Here is a 20,159-nt window from a genome sequence, read left to right on the forward strand (position 1 = left end):
GCTATTTCCTGTTGAAGTTTTTCTGAGAAATAGGGCCAATTTTTTTTTTGTAAAATATAAATTTAAGTTAGCTGAGTGAGAATTAGCAAGATTCTGCCATGGAAACTAGTACATTTGTAGCTAACATGATATTGAAGAGGATGAATTACAGTGCCTCATTCCAGTGGTCAGTTATATGCTAATATATTTGGAGATGAAATGATAAATTTCTTGCCTGATGATTTTCTTTGTTAGCAGCTTCTCTCTGAATTCATTACTTATGGGCTAATGCCCCCCACCTGTGAAATTTGGAGGCAGTCCAGTGTTGTTGCTGGAGCCTCCAGGACTAAGCTCTGCCCTTCAGCTCAGGTCACCAAAAGAGAGTTTTTCCACATCTGTAGAAACTCTCCAGCAACCAATTATTAGCATTAAGACAACTAGATAAAACACATAAGGTTAATTTAAAGACAATATTTGTCTGTCTGCCTTTAGAGAACATTTTCAATTTGAATTCTTGTTATTTATAAGATTGCCAAGGTGGGTTGAATTTGGAGACACTGTTAAACAGAAAATTATTGGGTAATAAGTTTTATTCTGTTCACATAGCTTCTCTCCTCATTCGTTACTCGTGGGAAGTAGCAAGCAGTGAATCCCAAAAGTAAGGAGGGAAGGGAAAAGCAGAGTTTTATTATTATAGTACAATAGCAGGCAGGACTGGAAGTTTCCCTCATATAAAGCAAAAGCTTTGTAAACCTAGAGAGTTAAGTGGGAACCAGCCCAGGAGCACTTTTGTATTAAAGGATGACTTCAGATTTTCCTCAAAACTTACTTTGCAGATCTTTCGCAGATGAAGCTCATACACTTTCCCACAGTGTCTCCAGAGATTTCTGATAATATCTTTTCAGATGCCTAGCCCATCAATTGATGCAGGACTTTTACATCTTGCCTGCAGCAGCCTAAGGTCTTACCATTTGGATAGAATGAGATGAATAGTTACTGGTATATGTACTCCATATGCTTACTTTACAGCTCTAGGCATGGCCCTTTATGCCACAGTTTTCCAAGTACAAAATGATGGGATAACTATTTCCCATGAAGTATAGAAAGAAGAATTGAACTGAAAGGTTTCTGGATCTATAAGAATAACAGGTTCCTCATAACAAAAGCAGTGTGATTGTTGTATGCATACAGTAACTAATTCCAAAACTTGCCTTTTGGAGGTAATGGTGACTAGAAAGGCCAGCCATATGCTTGTCTAGTTTGTCATTATGATTAAACTTGGCACCTGATACTCAAATGAAGGATCTGATGTGCTTAACTACAAAATGCTGCTATGACTGGTACCTATGTTTCTATAGTGCTTGGTTGAGGGATCCAACCAAACCTCCTGAAAGACTCATGTTGCTGAGATACAAATAATCCCAAAGGCCTGGTTATCACAGTAGCAGCTCGAGGTCAGGGCCCCATTGTGCTGGGCATTGCACAAACACAGAGGCAGTCTCTGCTCCAAAGAACTTTCTGGTTCCCTTCACATCAGAAACATAATCAATACTGAACAACACTCCTTTTCCAGTGTCCAGGCTATGAACTGTAAGTGTTCACAGTCTGAATGAAAGAGTCTCTGCTTCAAGAGGTCTGCTGCTTTCTGCAGGTATACTATGGGGTGTCCTTTGCTATCGAGTATGTCCAAAGTATTTGAACCAGTGGAGGACTAGGAGAAGTACTTCAATGATCCCTTTTCCTCTTTTTTGTATCCTTTATGGGAGCTGTCTTGAAATGCAGCAGATTCTTCTCTGCCTAGAACATTATTTCCATTGCCACAGAGAAGCATTAGTCTTTGGTTACTCCCTAATTTTGGAAGGGCTATAAACACTCATACCTCAATCATAAGGCAGCTGCTAACAGGAATTAAGAGTCTTCTCTATGAGTACAATAATTGCTCACCATGTGGTTTCTTGCACCTTTCCACTGATGCAACTGGTACTAGTCACTGTCATAGATAGGATACTGGCCATGTTTGCAAGTGTTTTTTTTTTTAAGACACACCCTCCCAGTGGTGTCAAAATGAACTGAAAGCATGTGTACTAAGAGAATGAAAAAAAAATTCCACACATATGCTTGCTTCCATAGTGAGTATGCAAGGGTCTAAAATGATAGTTTGGTTGGCTTTCAGCATTTTAACTTTACCTGACCACAAAGGGGTATTGGATGTTACCAGAGAATACCTCTAATTTTGTATCAAGTGCATAATGCTATGTCCTCAGAAGGAATTTCAGCAGGTGCATTTTGAGAAACCCATTCCTAGCCCTTGGAAATAACTGGCTACTTGTAACATCTCAGGAAATTGATGCAATTTTTTACCATTATGGTAAAATTACAGGTAGAGCCATGTGTATTTTGATCTTTGGATGAGCAATTCTCTGCACTGGGATCAAAAGTTCCTCTTGGTTTTGAAGAGCTGTTGGCTATGAATCCTTTCCAGCAGCTGTTCAAGATGTGTCTCTCGGGACAGGTACTGTTTGGCATGTTGTCTATGCATGGGTATAGGTGCGTAACATGCGATCTGGGCCTTGTTCTGACTCCCTAACACCAGCCACTTAAGATTCTGGGTGCAGAGGGTGAATCAGAAGGAAGACTCATGCACAAGGATTGTGACCTTTCATACACAAATGGTCTGTTTCCTAATGAGGATACTGTTGGTTTGGATAACGTTTCTTTGGAAGCTCCTGCTCCAGATTTTCCCCTCAACCCGAGGTAACAGTCCCTTCTTGGATACCCTTGGTGTTGGTGGCAACCAGCCAATTTGTATTATTTTGTAAGATTATGTAAGGTGGGAAACTGAGTCACAAAACCACCCAATTTTGTCTTAAATCGATTTTCACCGTTATAAGTTTTCAGACAGAATTGTCACTTGGTTTCTGACAATAAACAGAAAAGATGAACTTTGGGGATGTGGGGAAATTACCAAGTTCCAGGGCACCAGGACACTCTCCTGCAATTCATGATGATTGTCTCCATCTCCTCATTTGTTTAGTTTCTGATCCAGTATTTCTCTAACTTGCCCCTCCCCTCTTCTCATTTGGTTCTTATATATTTCCATGTTACATATTTGTTAGCTTTCCTTCAATCAACCAACACCAAGCATGTATTGGAATAACTTTTACAGTACAAATGTGCAAGCTTCAACTTCTTCTGTTTGCAGTCACCTCAGGTGCTAGATATAGGAATTAGCTCTTGGCCCATCTTTTGCACCCTTCTGTCAGTTGCTGGCACTGTGGACCCTCTCTCTTTCTCTTTGTGACTCAGTCATCCAGCCAGGTCACTATATAGTCCCCCCATTCTGGGGTAACAAAGTTCCACTGGGCAAACTATCCGTATGCTGTTTCAGGCAGTCTTCCATTCAAAAGTCTAGGTCCAGTGTTACTATCCCAGTGGCTGGTAGGGGAACCTGGGCCCGCTCACTACTAAGGGGTCCAACCCAGGGACCCTAGGATGGGCAATCCTAGTCTTCTCAGTCTCAGACCCTGTTGCTGTTTCCCTGAATTCCTTCCAATTCCATCTCTCTCTCCTTGCTTTTGTCTGGATTGACCACTGGAGACTCCTCTGCTCCCTGTGGCTACTTCACCCTTCTCAGCCTCTTGCCAGACTCCCCTGTCCAGGACAGGACTCTGGGGTTTACTAATCCCTGTGGATTGCCTCCTTGTCCCTTACCAACTCCCTCTCTCTTGAGGTAGTGACAGACTTTTTTGCAGCTCCCCCCCCCCATCCTTTTTTAATGATACTCCCCTTTCCCGGAACTCACACCAATCCTTTCAGACTGTGTTCTTTCACCTTGAAGCATCTTAGTTCTTCATAAAGAAGCTGTGTAATTGTCCCTACATTGCCACAGCAGATGCCCAACTATTTCTTGGACTTTGCATGTGTCACACAACCCATTGTTGTGCTTGTTTAGGAAATAGAATTACCATTCAGGTCACTGACCTGTCAGCATGCTAAATATAGTTACTTCACTTTTATCATAGCTATTATGTATACCATTATCCTCATGTTTAGGACATTTCATAGAAACTTTGGTCTTTTTCCCCCCTCTGGTCCATAGTTCTTGCCATTCCTTCTTAAGTTCTCTCTTAAGCAAACTTTTGAAGTCTTGTTTACTCAGAAGGATCTTTATAATCAACCTCCATTTTTAGCTGCTTTATCTGCCATTTCATTGCCCAGTATCCCAACATGTGCAGAATCCAGACTATTACTATCTCTGTAGTTAAGAGCAATATTAAAACATTCCTGCTTTCTGAGGCTCCCTTTCTAATTGCCATTATAGCTGATAAAGAGTCAGATAAGGTAACAGTCATAGTTGGGCACACATCCCTTATCTAAGTCAGTGCCACGAGTATGCTCATCAAGTCAGACAGAATTGGATGGTCTCAGATCTCTTAATTCCAATTTCAGGGATACAAAAGGCCATTCCCACTCTACCTGTGTTATCTCAAAGGTCATCATATGTTTGGCAATACTGGCACTATTTGCTATGTATAAACTCAGATCATAGTTCTATTTGTTTCCGTTTGTTTTACCGTATGAGTCCAAATCCACAACTGGAGATACAATGATCCAACTATAGTTTGATTTCCCATGAATAAAGAGTTTAGTTCCTTTTCACACCCCCTTTGACCCTGTTAGAATGTAGGAGTTCTTGTCTACCTAATTCCCAACAGTCCTCACATATTCTTTAGGGCTCTTATCTTCATAATTTCCATTAACCTTAGCCCAAGAGGTGAAATCTAACAATTTCATCCTTAAATTTATAGGCATTTCTCCAGTTGCTACCAGCAGCACACACAATGGAGTCATAATACTCACACCACAAGCTTGGTCTTGGATTGGCTCCATTTTTGTTAGTGTTGATTCAGAAGCTGTGTTAAAGGCTTGGCATCCATAATCTAACTGGTCTTGATAATGCCCTGACAGCATGAATGTGTTCTTATCTGTACCCCCAATTGTTCCCAGCAATACTTTTAAGCAGATTCCTCCCATCTTTGGGTTTAGTCTTGATATTATCTATTGATCCTCCCAATTTAGTTTGATTCAACATAGTTCAAAATTTTACATTCTTAGGAGTTTTGTATGTCTACACAGAAAAAATACATTCCATTCTTCCCCAATCTTCCTTTTGTGTAGATCATTCCCTTTGGATTAACAAGAGTCTCCCCATTCTGAAATCTACAAGTGCCTCATTGGTTCTCTCCACAGCTATCTTAAGTCTTCTATGTTTGATCCATATAGCACAGTCCACAAACAGAGTAATACCTGCTCCTGCCCTTATACTCTGGAGGAGATCATTCATTAGAATGTTAAACAAGGTTGGGTAGCTAACACTCCCCTGTAGAGTGCCATTAGTAAGTTTATAAATATTCAACAAAGCCGTCCCCACTTTGACTTGTGTGGTTCTATCACTTAAGAAGTCTCATTCACCAGAACATTCTTCCTCTTATTCTAATTGTGGCTAGTTTATACAGCAGCCTTCATTCCATAGCATGTCATGCGCTTTTTCAAGTCCAAAAAGACAGCTATCAAACTGTTCCTCATGGATTTTGTACGTATGATTAGAAACAGAAAATATGATCAACTGTGCATCTTCCTTTCCTGACGCCACTTTGTGCAGTGTATATTTTTTGTAAGTATGCTACTAATCTCATTTATCATTTTTTTCATAATTTTGCCCATAAATGATGAGGGCAATAGATCTATATGCATTAGGTCTTGTGTGTAATTTGCCAGGTTTTCCTACATATTAACCACTGCTTGCTTCCATTCTGCTGGTAGTATTCCTTTCCCCCCATATTTTTTATTAAAATTTAATCTTAAACTCCCTTTCAGCAGGTGCTTAAGCACTGCATTACATATGCTATTTTTGTCTATAGCTTTTGAGTTCCTTTATGCTGAAATTATCATTCATTATGTCATCCTTATATTCTACCCAGCCATGTAAGAGCTCACAACTTTGTTCAGCAAACATTTTTTGTTCACTAAACTCTATTTATATCACTGATAACTTTTTGGAACTCTTTTGCCAAAAGATTTGCTTTTCCTAAGGCCTGGTCTACACTAACACCCCAATTCGATCTAAGGTACGCAACTTCAGCTACGTGAATAACGTAGCTGAAGTCGACATACCTTAGTTCGAATTTACCGCGGTCCACACGCGGCAGGCAGGCTCCCCCGTCGACTCCGCGGTACTCCTCTCGCTGAGGTGGAGTACCGCAGTCGACGGCGAGCACTTCCTGGTTCGAATTATCGCGTCCAGACCAGACGCGATAAATCGAACCCAGAAGTTCGATTGCCAGCCGTCGAACTACCGCGGTAGTGTAGACATACCCTAAGTTAGAACTTTCAACTGCTATAAGACCAGGTATACATTTATTTATCCCATTCACTTTTTACTTGTTTTTATATATCGCTGAAATGTTGGAATCGGTTCATTTTCCCCCACAGTACTTTCTCGAAGTCTTTCTCTGCCTTTTTAATTTTACGCCACTGCTTTACATTCTTTATAGTTCATTAAGTCTTTGACATTCATTGTACTTTTTGCTTGTTTGTATGCCTTATTCCTATATTTAATTGTGGCTTTACAACCTTCATTCCACCAGGGAACTGGATTTCTGAGTTTGTGGCAATTCAGCGTCTTACACGTAGCTAGGTTGGTGGCTGCTATATCTCCTTTTATTATATCATGAAATTCCTCTACATTATCATTTATACAATTGATACTTAGATATTCAGCACACTTATTCGTAGAGAGTCCCCAGTTTGTTTTAAGGCTCCAGGTAAGAATTCCTTCAGTGTTTTAAACATTATCTGGGCCTTGATATGTAATTAGCACAGGGAAGTGATTGCTTCCCATTCCACCTTCTTTGTAGATTTCCCAGCTGCATTTACTTGCTATACTGCTTGTTGCTATTCCTAGATCTAAACATGAAACGGTTCCATCCACTGAATTAAACAGAGTAGGTTCTCCAGTATTGAGCAATATCAGGTTGTGCATGTCAATAACCTGCTCCAAGCGTTTGCCATTATAATTAGTTTTCCTGCTTCCCCCTAATCATTATGGTTATTAAGGTCTCCAAAAATATAATATATGGGTCTATAATGCCCTTAACTAAACTCTTGCAATTCTAGATTAACATGTTTACAACCAGTGTAAACTAGACAGATTCATATAAACATGTTATTCTTCAGAGGAATCTCAACAGCATTGAACTCTAAACTTAAATTTTGTACATGTCAATGTAACCAAGACCTTCCTTTATAAATACAGCCCCCCCCCTCATTATTTCTCTGTCACATCTGATTACGTCCCAAGAATCTAAACAACTATGTTTCTTGTACACATCATGTCAGGTTTGTTTTCCCATTTTAAAATAAAAGTGTTCTTTAACTTCTGACCATGTGTTAAACTATATGCATTCCAGCAAAAGACTTTTAGACTACATTATTACATTCATTTAAAATTGCATGAATGTGGTCTATCGAGAGATTGTCTATATACAGCGGAAAAGCATTTGCTTTTGTTATAATTTTTATTCTTGGTTTTCTTCCCTGTCCGTAAAGTGCACTTAATCTCTTTTCATAAACGCTACAACTTTGTCTGCAAGTAGTACATCTTCATCTATTACTCTCTCTCTCTCAATCCTGCCATGAACTGCATGTTGTTCCACTAGTAGCTCTTTTCCCTCACCAGCATTTTCCTCCTCCACATTCAGCTGTGACTATCTTTTGCCAGCTTCTGCATAGGATATCTAATGGATAGTTTTAATTTTCTGTATCTCTAGTGTACACAACTGCCACACACCCATTGTATGCTGCACTGGGCTTATCCTCATAATTGCTGCATACAAGTGGTCTCCACATTTACCACACCTCATTTTGCCCTTACAGACAGCCGCCACATGCCCAAACCTTTGACATTTATAACATCTAAAAGGGGCCAGGATATAGGGTTTAACCCAGAAGAGTTGATAGCCTATCAGGAAGCATTGCACCTTTACATGTTACTCAGATGGCTGTGGATGGTTTGTGTTCTCCTCTTCTCCTGCTAATCAGTTCTTTAACAAACACCTGGTCCTCACCTGCACCCTTTTAAATTTCATCCTCAGTCATGCCTAGTGAAACTCCATTCATTACCCTTCTTACTTCTGTTGTAAATTTAGGTAGCTGCCAAATTACTTTTAATTTCCCTAAAATTGTAGTTTTAAGAAGTTTCTCAGCCTATTCCTTAGGTATACAATCTACTAATAAATCTCCAACCTGCATTCTTTTAGCTCTTAATATATCTGATACTTCACCTAATTCATTCTACTGTGTTCAAGGGATTAACATCTCTTATCTTTACATCTTCAGCTAGTGATTTGATTATAAGATGTTGTATGCGCCCTATTCTTCAGATAGATGCTTTTATCCTGTTTTCCTTATCCCTTGCTTCTTCTCCCTCATTTTCCAACATAACTTCTAGCCTTTCCCTTTCAGCTAGTATTCCCAGCTTTGTTTAGCCAGCCAGCCCAAGCCCCAGGTCTCAGCCTCTCCCAGCCTACAGTCAGTCATACACAATGCCTGATGCAGCTCAGCCCTTTGCTGCTCTTGCTTCATGGTTTATAATCCTAGTCTAGCTCTTCCTCAAATGGGCTTCATTTACCATTAGGCTTTATCAATCCTTGGTTCCCATCCATATGCAGTATATAAGGTTAATTGGCCCCTTCTGGCCCACATTAACTCAATCAGGGCCTCTCTGGGGTGGATATCCCATCACAACTACTTTCATGTCATTATGTCTTCATATTTCCTTGTTGTTTTTCCCAGTATAGGGACGTTTAGCATTATGTTTTGTGTATATATTATACTAATTAACTTCCTCCAATGCAATAACAAAAACACTTTTAGGACAAAGGTGATAAGTATTAACTAAACAAATTTATATAAGAAATTGGCAACACTCATGCCAGGCAAAAAATTAGGCCAAGACTTTGGCACAAATATTATCCTATCCAAACTCATCAACTATCCAGAAGAATAAACTGTTAAATTAAACTAGAAAACCTCTTGCTTTTACCATTCAACAATTCTTCATCTTTATATTTCAATATCATAATTCAGCATTTGTATCATGCATACCATGCAAAGTTATTCATTAACCTTTTTTCCTTTTGAATGGGAAGTTATGGGGAACATGATAAATGTTGACATTGGAAGTCATCTTCTCCAAACATGGGTTTTCAGGGAACTTTTGCTCAAAGTTCTAGCACCACAGTTAAATTATTAAAAGACCTTTTCAGTAATTTTACCTGTTGCATTTTTGATGGGTACTTTTTATTTTAGGGCCTTGATGATTAATTGTTCCCCAAGAGATTGCTGTGCTAGCTTCAACAGTGAGGGTTGAGGCCTCTATGCAAGCTCAGTTAGTACTTTCTCTAATGTTTCCCCCAATTACTCCTCACCTGCAAGTTTACATGTACAAGATATCCATTTAAGATGTGTGATGGCTATTCAGGAGTGTAACACCACTTCCTTGTAGCCATCAAGTTGGAATCCATTTCTCGTCACAAATTACATTAAAGGTTTGACCAGGACAATCCAAGACATCTCACTCTAAGGATACCTCTAGACAATGAGCCACTTTTTTACTGTAAAGTAGGCTTTCTTTACTAAAGGAATGAAAAGCCTTTAGTCTGAAAGGCTATAGCTGAGACTTTGGACTTGCTGTGCAGTGTATCATCACTCCTATGGTCTATGCGTCTTTTGGAAAGAAGTCCCCTTCTGAAGGGATGACTGTCTTTGATTGGTGGAGCTACTGGTGCACCAAACTTAAGCTCCCCAAATTTAGGAAATTTCTTTGTTTTAAATAAAAATTTAGTTTAACATTTGGCTTAATCAGATGTCCTCACTTGGATCTTATGCTGTCCTCAAAGGCAGCATCAGCAGGAAGACTTGTATCTAATGTATTTCTTGCAAGCTACTGACCAACAGCCTGTCCAGGAAAAATCCGGTATGCTGGCGTGTGTGTGTGTGTGGGGGGGGCAAGACGTACTTCTTCACCAGGATATTTACAGCAGGGAGGTAATACAGTATTCATCCTTGCATGGGGACCACACGACACAAGGGATAATGGCACACACATACCTCAGCTGTGGAAGTAGCTTGCTAGATATCCCTAGGAATCTAAAAGGCTGCCTGCCTTTTCCCCTGGCCTGGTTACTGTGGAGGCAAGAGTCTTCCACTCAGGGCTTTGCTCAGTCAATCGGAATCATTGTGAACATGGGAAATGATTTCTCACTTATCTCCCTGCAATCCCATGATGATGCATCTTCAGGAGGAATGGAATCCTCTGGCACTACTGTTCTGGTCAGAAGCTGCCTGAAGTGCTCCTAAGGCTTTAATGTGGAGCCACTCTATGGAGGAAGGGAGGGAAGGGGGTGGGGGAGGGGGAGACTCCTGCCTTTCAGAATCTGAGTCCCTTTCCCTGACAAAGTAAGGGTCCTTGGACTGAAAGGCATACAGGCTCCATTTCCACCAGGCTGCCACCTGACAGAGCTGCCCAGGAGGCACTGGCTTCTCTACATGTCCAGACATGCTGCAGGGTATAGGAGCATGACAGAGCGCTGTGAAGGAGAAAAGTCCCAGAAAACGCTTCCTCTCCAAATCACTAACTTGCGAAGTACACACTTGCTTTTGGGAGTCTCTGGGATTTGCAGGACTTATCCCTGAGAATTCCCCGATTCACAGTGGGAGGACAGAGAGCTTTGTAGGAGCCCTGGTTCTTGTCCAGGAAGCTGAGCACCCATTTCAGTATCTAGGGGTGGAGGACGGTGGATCCTTTCAGGGGTTTTTCCCTCTCCAGCCTCTGGACTGTTGCAGGACTCATCTCCTGAGCTGGCCAGATAGACTCCTCCTCATCCTCAGACTCTTTCTCCAAACAGTTAGAAGTTTCTGACTGGGCTTTTCTGCATTGGAGTCATGACTCTTCAGGACAGGATGGGGACCCAGTATGATAGTCTCAATTTGAGCTCTGTGCCCTACCAATGCAAGGCTCAGTTAGCTGGCCTCAGGCAGGGCATAATTCACCTTCTGTAAAGCCTGTAAGCGCAGTCTCATGTTGGGAACACTGCTTAGATTTAGCTGAGTGTCTGCAAGACAGCTCATGCCCAAGTGGGGGCAGAGGAGTCCACGGGGAGGCACTGCAGCAGCAGATCCAGGTAGTTGAAGTCACCATGCTGCTATTTATCCAATCCAGGTAAGAAAGAGGAATATTAGAAGTTGCACCTGCATGAAAATGAATAAAATAAAGGTTTAAAACTGTGTGGCTTGAAAGCTTGTCTCTCCCAACAGCAGTTGGTCCAGTAAACGATATTACTGCACCCACTTTGTCTCTAAAAAAAACGTAAGAACTAGAAACTGAACTGCCAATTTGTTCCACTGCCAGAGGCAGAAAATCTGGTAGCCTGAACTGAAGGACAGAGCTTAGTCCAGGAGCCTCCAGCAATAACATTGCACAGCTGCTGAATTCCACAGGGTTGGGGGCATTAGTTCATGAGTAATGGATTCAGACCCAAGTTGTGCTACAGATCAGGCAAATGCTCATGCCACAAAAGGACTTTGTTTGGAGAAACTGATGGACAACTGAAAATGGATGCAAACCACTGATCAACCAGTCAGTTGAAGAACAGGGTGCAGCCCCTTCCTCTACCTGAGAATAGAGTGCTGATCTCTCTACCTTGCAGTGTATCATGACCCTCTCCTTGCACCCCCATATGAAAGGCACTCTGGATCTTCACTCCCTCCTTCTCCTGCCTCAGAGGCAGGCACTACAATCCTCCCCAGGGAAACCCCAGCCCTCCCCAATGGCCTGCATGCCCTCACACCCCCACTCCATTAATAGATTAGGTTTCACAGGGTATAGTCCTCATCACCAGACTGGCATCTCCTCCTGATCATGCTAAGAATTAACTCAAGGCTGACACCCACACCTTGCACAATGGCACTCTGTCTCTGCTCCCACCTATGGCTCCTCTCAGCTACCAGATACGCAGCGTCCTCATTTCAACTCGGCCCTCCGGCTAGATCATCATCTGGGTTTCCCCCTTCCAGGAGTAGATATCTCTGTCCAACAGTCCAGCCACTTCCCCAGAGGCAAGTGGGGGGACCCAGGCCCACCCACTACTCCAGGCCACTACCCAGGGACTCTATAAATAGCAACCTCCGGCTGCTCCTCTGTAACCTCAGTCAATGCTACTCTATTTCCCTGGGCCACTTCTCCATGGCCCCTGCACCTTCTTCACCCTTGTCTCAGGGCCTCAGCTGCTCAGTCTCCGGAGCCAGCCACTGCTCTATCCAAGGTGCTTTCAGTTCTCTCAGCCCTCCAAGGATGCAGTCTTTATTTCCTGGACTCCAAGCAGCAACTAGCCTTGCTCCACCCTGCGGCTCTTTTAATGTGGCCCTGTTCCCCCCCCCCCCCCTCCTATTGGCTGCCCCCCCCGCCCCCCCCCCCCCCCCCGGGTTCTATTAACTCCTTCTCTGCCAGTGAGGAGCACCACACTAGGAATGGAGCAGGGATTATAAGGACAGTGGGCACATCCAGTGGGACAGGCTATGAGGGAAGGAGGCAGCTGTGACTCTGCAGGGGGCTGGGGACAATTGAAAGGTGGTGGTTCCTCAAGAAGCTAAGTCCTCTGGTTCTCAGGAGCTTTGGGGATTTGGGTCTGCCAGGTGGGCAGCAGCCTTTCAGTGCCCTGGGGCCCCTGGACTGGTAGCAGTTCCTCAGGTACTGACAGAGCTGCTTTTACAGTGGGAGGCCAGGCAGCCAGAACTAATAGGGAGACGCCCAACCCACCCAGGTAGAGGCCTGGGCCAGGCCCAGCCCAGTACAACAACCTCCCCCTCCCAAAGGCATCTGCCTAATCACACTCTACTTCTGGCCAGTTCTGAACCCCAATAGCCCTGCGGCTTCCCTTTGGTCAAGGGGAGGAAGGAGTGGGAAAGAGGATATGGCATTTGCTTTGATTGATCCCAAGAAGCGTGCCTTCTCCAGGTCTACAGGGAAGGGATAATAGCAGGGAGAGGTCTGAACCCTAAAGACAGGGGTCGGGGGGTGGGGGTAGGGGCAGGGAATGATGGGGACGGGTGAAGATCAGTAGTAGGTGCCTCATCCCCAGTAGAATGTATGGGAACTCCACCTTGGGTGGCATAAAGAGCACACATGCATGGGTACCTGGTGGGAGACGATAACTCCCATAATGGCCACCAGCCATGTTGACATCAGTTTCCAGGCTAAAGCACCAAAAAAACTGCATCTTCTCACACTTTCTAATCCTTCTGCAACTGCCTATAGGAGGCATTTTGCAAGTGCCTTTATAGCATAAAGAACTGTGTAGTTTAGATTGGTGCAGGTCCCCCTCAATGTCTGGGGTAGTTGCTGATTTATGTCCCATCGTAAACAGTTTGCCTATCAATCTTGCTTTAACCTACCCTGGGAGTTTGAATACATTTTTCTTCTTTTTCCCCAGTTGTAGGTGTTTGGTTTCCTGTAGTTTTCCAGGACTAAAACTTTCACAGACGATTACAGTTTGATTTGTGGTGTGCTGTGTGACACCCCCAACTGGCCCAATTCACACATCTAGCTGAACTGTATAAGGCGTGAACAGGTGTAAAATGGCTTTATGCCACCTTTGTGGCTCTCGAATACGGGGGCTGATTCAACCCCAGCATAAGTCACCTCAGTGCTGCTCTAACCTATGCTGAGCTGTCTATAGTTAGATGTCTAGTTGTAGCCATGTCGGTCCCAGGCTATTACAGAGACAAGATGGATGAGGTAATATCTTTTATTGGACCAACTTCTGTTGGCTCGAAAGCTTGTCTCTCTCACCAACAGAATTTGGTCCACTAAAAGATATTACCTCAGCCATCTTGTCTCTCTATAGTTAGAAGATGCTCTTCTAGCAGCCAAGAATAGCTGGAGCCTAGAGATGCAAAATAAATCTTATACAACACATCCATAATTGAGGACTGGTGCTCTTCTCTGTCATGAAGATTTTGTGACATTTTTTTAAACTGAGGGATCCTGCAAGGGGTGGAGAGACCAGAGCTCAGTCATTAGCAGAACCTGAATGTCTGTGCAGCAATTTTGTAGTCCTGTAGTCCGAGCCCTGCGAGCCCAAGTCAGCTGACATGGGCCAGCCACAGGTGTTTTATTGTAATATAGAGATACCCTCATTTATTTTTTAAATAATGAAATTGTCACTTATTTTAAACTGAAACTTGGACACAAAGACTTCATTTTGAAGGGTTCGGTCCTGCACTCAGCTCATTTGAAATCAGGTCTCTTGCTGTGATTGCTAAGAAAATGTTTTCCTTCTGGTACACAGCATTTTTACACCTATGTGTCACCAAGGGAATGATCCTGAGAGTGGCTGAACACCCACCACTCAATGAGGGTTGCAGTTGCTTGGCTCCTTTCAGAGCAGGCTCTCACTGAGGCTAACTACCTTCTTACTCATTTACTGCTAATGCAAATAGTTACTCTCAATAGAAAATTATTGAAAATAAGTCACATGCAACTTACGGTACAAGTTATCATTTCTAAATGTAAACAACTAAGCAAATGTGCTTTGTCTGTATTTAGTAGATACATATGGACAGTGGGGAAAATCCTGGGCCCATTTAAGTTAATGGTAAAGATCCTACTGCTTTTAATGAGGCCAGGATTTCACTTAGGTTTGACCCTGCCCCGTTGAAGTCAATGGACATTTTTGCCATTGATTTTTAATGGAAAGGGGATCAGACTCATATTTAGGCATTCCAATTTAAAGTGACAACCAACAGAAAACATTGATTGTAACTTTAAAAACTGCTTAAAAAGAAAAATCAACTTCTCCCCCACCCTCCAAAAATGAGAAAGTTCCTTTAAAGGGATTTTCAACAGAATCCATGTCTTGTTTATGTCACCTGCTGAAAATTTCAGTGTGCATCAATTTCTGTTCTTTCACATTTTGGTTGCACATAGCAGCAGTCCAGTAAGCAGCTTGCTTTCTTTGTGTGTGTGTGTGTGTGTGTGTGTGTGTGATTACAGTGGGGGATCATATGTTGCAAACAATAAATGAGACTTAAAAAAAAACTTTTATGAGTATTTTAAAAAAGTTTCTGTTTATTCCATTGCTAATGAAACAACTGATTTCTGCTCAAATTTATAGCCATTCAATAATCCTATAAAATGATTTTTCTAGGAAGTTACAAGGCACAGAAGTCACAAAATATAAACAAGGAAAAGTAAACAAACCCCCGCCCTCCCACACACAATCCCCATATATATTTTTAGAGGCATGTGAATGATTTACAAGAATCTGAATTGCTCTAAAGAGTGGGCAATGGATCTTTTCATATTTGACCCAATTAATTGAATAAAAGTAGGGCTAGACTGTGCCTTTCAGGCAAACCCAAAGTAAGGGGCAGTATGACGGTGAATTGCCGCAAGGGACACACCAGGTGGCATTCTGACTCAAGGCTTGTCTACACTTAAAATGCTACAGCATTACAGCTGTGCTACTGCACCATTACAGCTGTGCTGCTGCACCTGCATTACTATAGCATTTCAGTCTAGACACTACCTACGTTGACAGGAGGCATTCTCCCATCAGCATAGGTAATCCACCTCCCCGAGAAGTGGTAGCTAGTTTGATGGAAGACTTCTTATGATGACCTAGCACTGTCTACATGGAGAATTAAGTTGGTTTAACAGCGCTGCTCAGGGGAGTGGATTTTTCACACCCGACCAACATAGTTAAACCGGAGTGCCCATGCACACGCAGTCTGCACTGTCCCTTTGTGCATTGTCGTTTACATCCCCTGGTGTAATCAACCATTTCTACTGATGGGAGAGGAAGCAAGCCCCACTCGTCCCTATTGCTTCTTATATCCTCCCATCATTGGGCACCCGTGAAAGGACCAGGTGGATTCAGGTCTGGATCCACAAAGGAACTTAGGCATTTCAATGGTCAGCATTGCAAAGACTAACTTTTAGGCACCTAGAAAAATCACTGAAATCCACAAACCCTGAGTTAGGCACCTACGCTCCCTATAAAAGGCATACAGAGAGTTAGGCACCTAAGAATGGGATTCACAAAAAAAAGCATGCCAGGTGGGGAGCCACCTAAACTAAGGAGATGTTGAGAAGAGGCGTGTGTGTTAAGCCTCACCCCTCTACTAAGTTAGGCAGCTAAGTCTAGGCTGTAGGGCAGTCCTATCTCTGCTTGTGAGCCAGAGCTGGGTAACCTTCTCCTGGGATCAGGCACCTAAGCCATTTCTTGCAAGAAATACTGATAGAGGTGGGGGTCCTGCCTACCTTATAGCTTTTAGCCAGTGATTAGATCATTTGCCCAACATATGGGAGAGCTGCATTCAATGTCCCTCTCTGTCTGGTGGAGAGAAAGGATTTTGAACAGGGGCCTCACACCTCTTGGAGACATGCCCTAACCACTGGGCTACAGGATAGCCTGATGTGTGACTTCCTCAGTTTCTCCTGTTGAAGCTGCTCTACCTTGTATAAATACATAGTCACTGGGCCAGAGTGCTAAACTGAGAATGAACCTGGAAATGGGGGGACTCCCTTGGGAGATGGGAGACCCAGAGTCCACTACCTGTGCTCCAATGACTAATTATTTTTCCAGAGTGGAACAGCTTCAACAGGAGAGTTTTAGGGAGTCCCACATCAGAACATCCCATAGTGATTAAGACACTTACCAGTGTGGTGGGAGACCCCCTCTTCAAAAATCCTTTCCTCCAAAAAGGCAGAGGGGGGCAACTGAACACGGGTCTCCCACATCCCAGGTGAGTGCTCTAACTACTGAGCTAAATGTTTTAAGGGGGGAGGTGGCATTGCCACCACTTCCACAGCCGGTGGGACTTTGAATGCACCCCAATTTGGTAGGCAGGCTGTTAGTGAGCTAGGCAGGGGAACGCTTATCTTAGCCTCATCTGAGGACCCTGCTGGGGCATGAGATAGGCATCCAGATGTCTGATGTGAGGTTGTGCGCATGCCCAGAGGCAGGAACTTAGGTGCCTAGGGAACTTTTATAAAAAAAATTGAGTTTAGGCACCCAAAGGATTAGGTGGCAGCCAAGCAGGTTTTGTGTACTGCAGTGGTGCCTACATCTGGGGCGTAGGTGCCTAAATCCCTTTGTGGATCTGGATCTTAAAATTGACTTTGTCAAAGTAGCTTAAGGACATACAAACTTTTTAAAGTGGCCTTTTTAGGGAACTGTACAGCACACAATAATCCTTTTTTTAAAATTATTGCTTAAGGGAATCTTGCAATCTATAAAAAATAGTCCATTTTGATTTTAGTTTGTAGGCAGAAAGCGTTAGCAAATAGCTTTTATCACTCTGCACACTCAGCCTACATATATCTTTTCCAACTAACCTAAAAACAGTCATGGACTCAATGTCACAGGTTTTTCATAGAAATATATTGTACTGCAGTTTCCCTTTAACATGAACCACATCCTTTAAATCATTCTAAGTATACATTCACATATTTAAGAGTAATGATTTGGCTAAAAATATATGTCTATTTCTTATCTGATTGTAGTAATTAACCTATCAATGGTAATTTGCTATAAAAGGTACAGTACTAGAAATAAATAGTTCTACAGTTCAAAGATCTTCAAAGCAGGTTGCCATTTTCAGTCTGTTAAATTTTCTGAAGTCCTTTCAAAGCATGAACTAAATTTACTACACTCAAGATAATTTGGACCTACATATATATAGTCCCAGTCAAATGAGAAGCTAATTTCACTTAATCTCCTTCTTGGTTTTGTAATGGGCAGAAACAACCAAGTAATTGTCTGGATTCATGTCCTTGATGGTCGGAGACTTGCTCTGGATTGGAGAGGTTTTCCCATCCACCCGAGAGATCTGCATTATTCGGCATGGGTCATGTTTCAGCAAGTACCCTGCAAAAGTCTCCCATCCTCCTCCTACACGAACCATCACATGTTTGTTGTGTAGCATCTGAAATTGCATAAAAGACAAAATCTTGAAGGGCTACCATCAAGTTGAAAATCACATTTCTGTTTGAACACGTTGTGCTTCCTGTAAATACAAGTAACATCATTTGCAGCCTAGTTTACAACAAGAATGGGAAGACTCAGTAGCTTCTGGTTTGCACTGCAGGTTTGTGCAAAAAAGTGGGGTATGAGCAGGGGAGACAGAAAAGTAATTGCATGTAAGGAAATGGAGCAGCACCCAGTTAGATTTTGCATTTTTTTCAAATGTTCACTATATGTTCTTCTAGCCTTACTGCAGGGGGTGATGTTGTTCTTTAGATGTTTATTGATAAGCTCCTTAGTAAAACTGGATGTTTTTTAGCTGTATTTGTTGAAAGCATATTTAGTAACGAAGCAGCTTTTGATGTTGTAAAAACTGGCTTCTGATTTATTCTGGAGAAGGGGCCCTAGCTCTAGAAAGGGTCAACATCCAAAACAATATAATCTGCCCAACGTTGTTAAATGAGATGTGGAGTTAATTTCTTTAATAAAATGAAGCTCCCTTCAGTGTCAGTGGTATGATTTAGCATTTTTGACACACACTATAATGTACAACAGTAATAGATAAAAAGAATAAAGTACTGTGGGCCTAAAAGGAGGGGCATCTAAAATAATGATGGTAGCCTGAACCAGATAAAAAGGGCAAGTGAAAATACAAATGGAGGTCTGGAGGTATTATAATCATTATTATTAATTTGCATTCCTGTTGGGTCCAAATTAACCACACTATTTGTTATGCTTGTAATCTGTATTTAGGAGACACTTGGACATTAAAAAATAAACATGTTGCTTGTCAGGACTCACTTGCATTAACAGAGCTGGGCTGCGAAACTTGAACACTGCCTATCTGCACCATGCTTGGTTCTAATGCTAAGTTATCTGCCCCTTATTTTCATGAACTAAGTATGCATATTTAATCTATTGCACTCTTATAACTGAATTGTTATTATTATTGTGTGTGCGCGTGCGCACAGCATGTGATATAGGTCGCAATCAAGTATTAAGTGGTGGAACATTGCAATCTTATTTGTTAAAAGTCTTTTCTTTTTCCTGATACACAGTGAGAAATGTGATCCCACCCAAGTAAAATGTAACTTCTCTAATGTCTTCATCTGGTATTTCAGCTGGTAATTTCACACTCACTTCTTTTCATCTCATGTCCTACATCGCATAGTAAAACAAATGGCATCTGGGAATCATAAACCAGCAAGTTCTATGACAGCCACAGCTTAATTCAGGTAATGAAAGGTGTTTTGATTAATACACATCACAAAATGCTAGACATCTTTCATCTAGGGTGTAACAAATTAGAATTCTGGTTTATAAGAGCTCCACCTCTGTGAAAATTCCTCAGCATGCGTACATAGTCTAGAATAAGGAGACTTGGATCAATAGCTGTGGGGGGTGTGTGTGTGTGTGAATTTCACCTAAGGGTCCACACTATTTTGAGGACATAAATGGGATTTTAAGTGCTACAAAGGCCTTGTGCTGGACCTCTGCATAGGGGTAAGTTTTACCCAATTTGTCATTTAAACCAGCAAACAGAATAGCGGGGAGAGGGGAGGGAGGAGGAGAGGAAATCAAGATAATGAAGTGTTACACTATTAATTAGTTTTTCACACTCCTAGCCTACAGTAGCTTTTCTTTTGGGGGCATAATTCCATTTAAAATATATATCATCATATGAAAACCAAAGAACAAGTTGCAAAGATTTCTGAAGTGTGAAAGACAGGATACCTTTAAATTGAATCAAGCTCTCAGTTTGAATTAGTAGCTGAAGACAGAAATTAGAAAAGGTTGAAATATTTCATTCAAAAATGTTTTCAATTAAAATGGCCTTTTTTTCTAAACATTTTTCTTTCAACATTTTATGAAAATGAAAAATGAAAAAAAAATAGTTTTCACAAACTGAAAACAATGAAAAACTTTTCATTTTTCATAGAGAAACAAACAAAAGACATTGAAAATTTTTGAATCAAATCATTTCATTTGAAAATTTTCACTGAAAATACTTAACCTTTTCTGATGGGCTCTAATAGAAATAGAATGTTTCCTTATTCTGAGGGCAACATTTTGGACCTGACTCTGATCTCCCTT

At 41.9% G+C, this 20,159-nt stretch overlaps 1 protein-coding gene across 5 annotated transcripts in view; it reads right to left on the bottom strand.

Moving 5' to 3' along the window:
• Nucleotides 1–15,137: 15,137 nt before the first annotated feature.
• GAS2 (growth arrest specific 2) overlaps nucleotides 15,138–20,159 on the bottom strand; it is a 150,359-nt gene continuing 145,337 nt past the window's right edge. For all 5 annotated transcript variants that reach the window (XM_024214850.3, XM_024214848.3, XM_024214846.3 and 2 more), the window contains exon 8: nucleotides 15,138–18,027. In XM_024214850.3, coding sequence (XP_024070618.1) covers nucleotides 17,809–18,027 — 219 coding nt within the window. In that variant the 3' untranslated portion in view covers nucleotides 15,138–17,808. The remainder of the gene's footprint in view (nucleotides 18,028–20,159) is intronic.

Source organism: Terrapene carolina, unplaced genomic scaffold (genome assembly GCF_002925995.2).
Source record: "Terrapene carolina triunguis isolate 2854851 unplaced genomic scaffold, T_m_triunguis-2.0 Scaffold96, whole genome shotgun sequence".
Taxonomy (NCBI): Eukaryota; Metazoa; Chordata; order Testudines; family Emydidae; genus Terrapene; species Terrapene triunguis.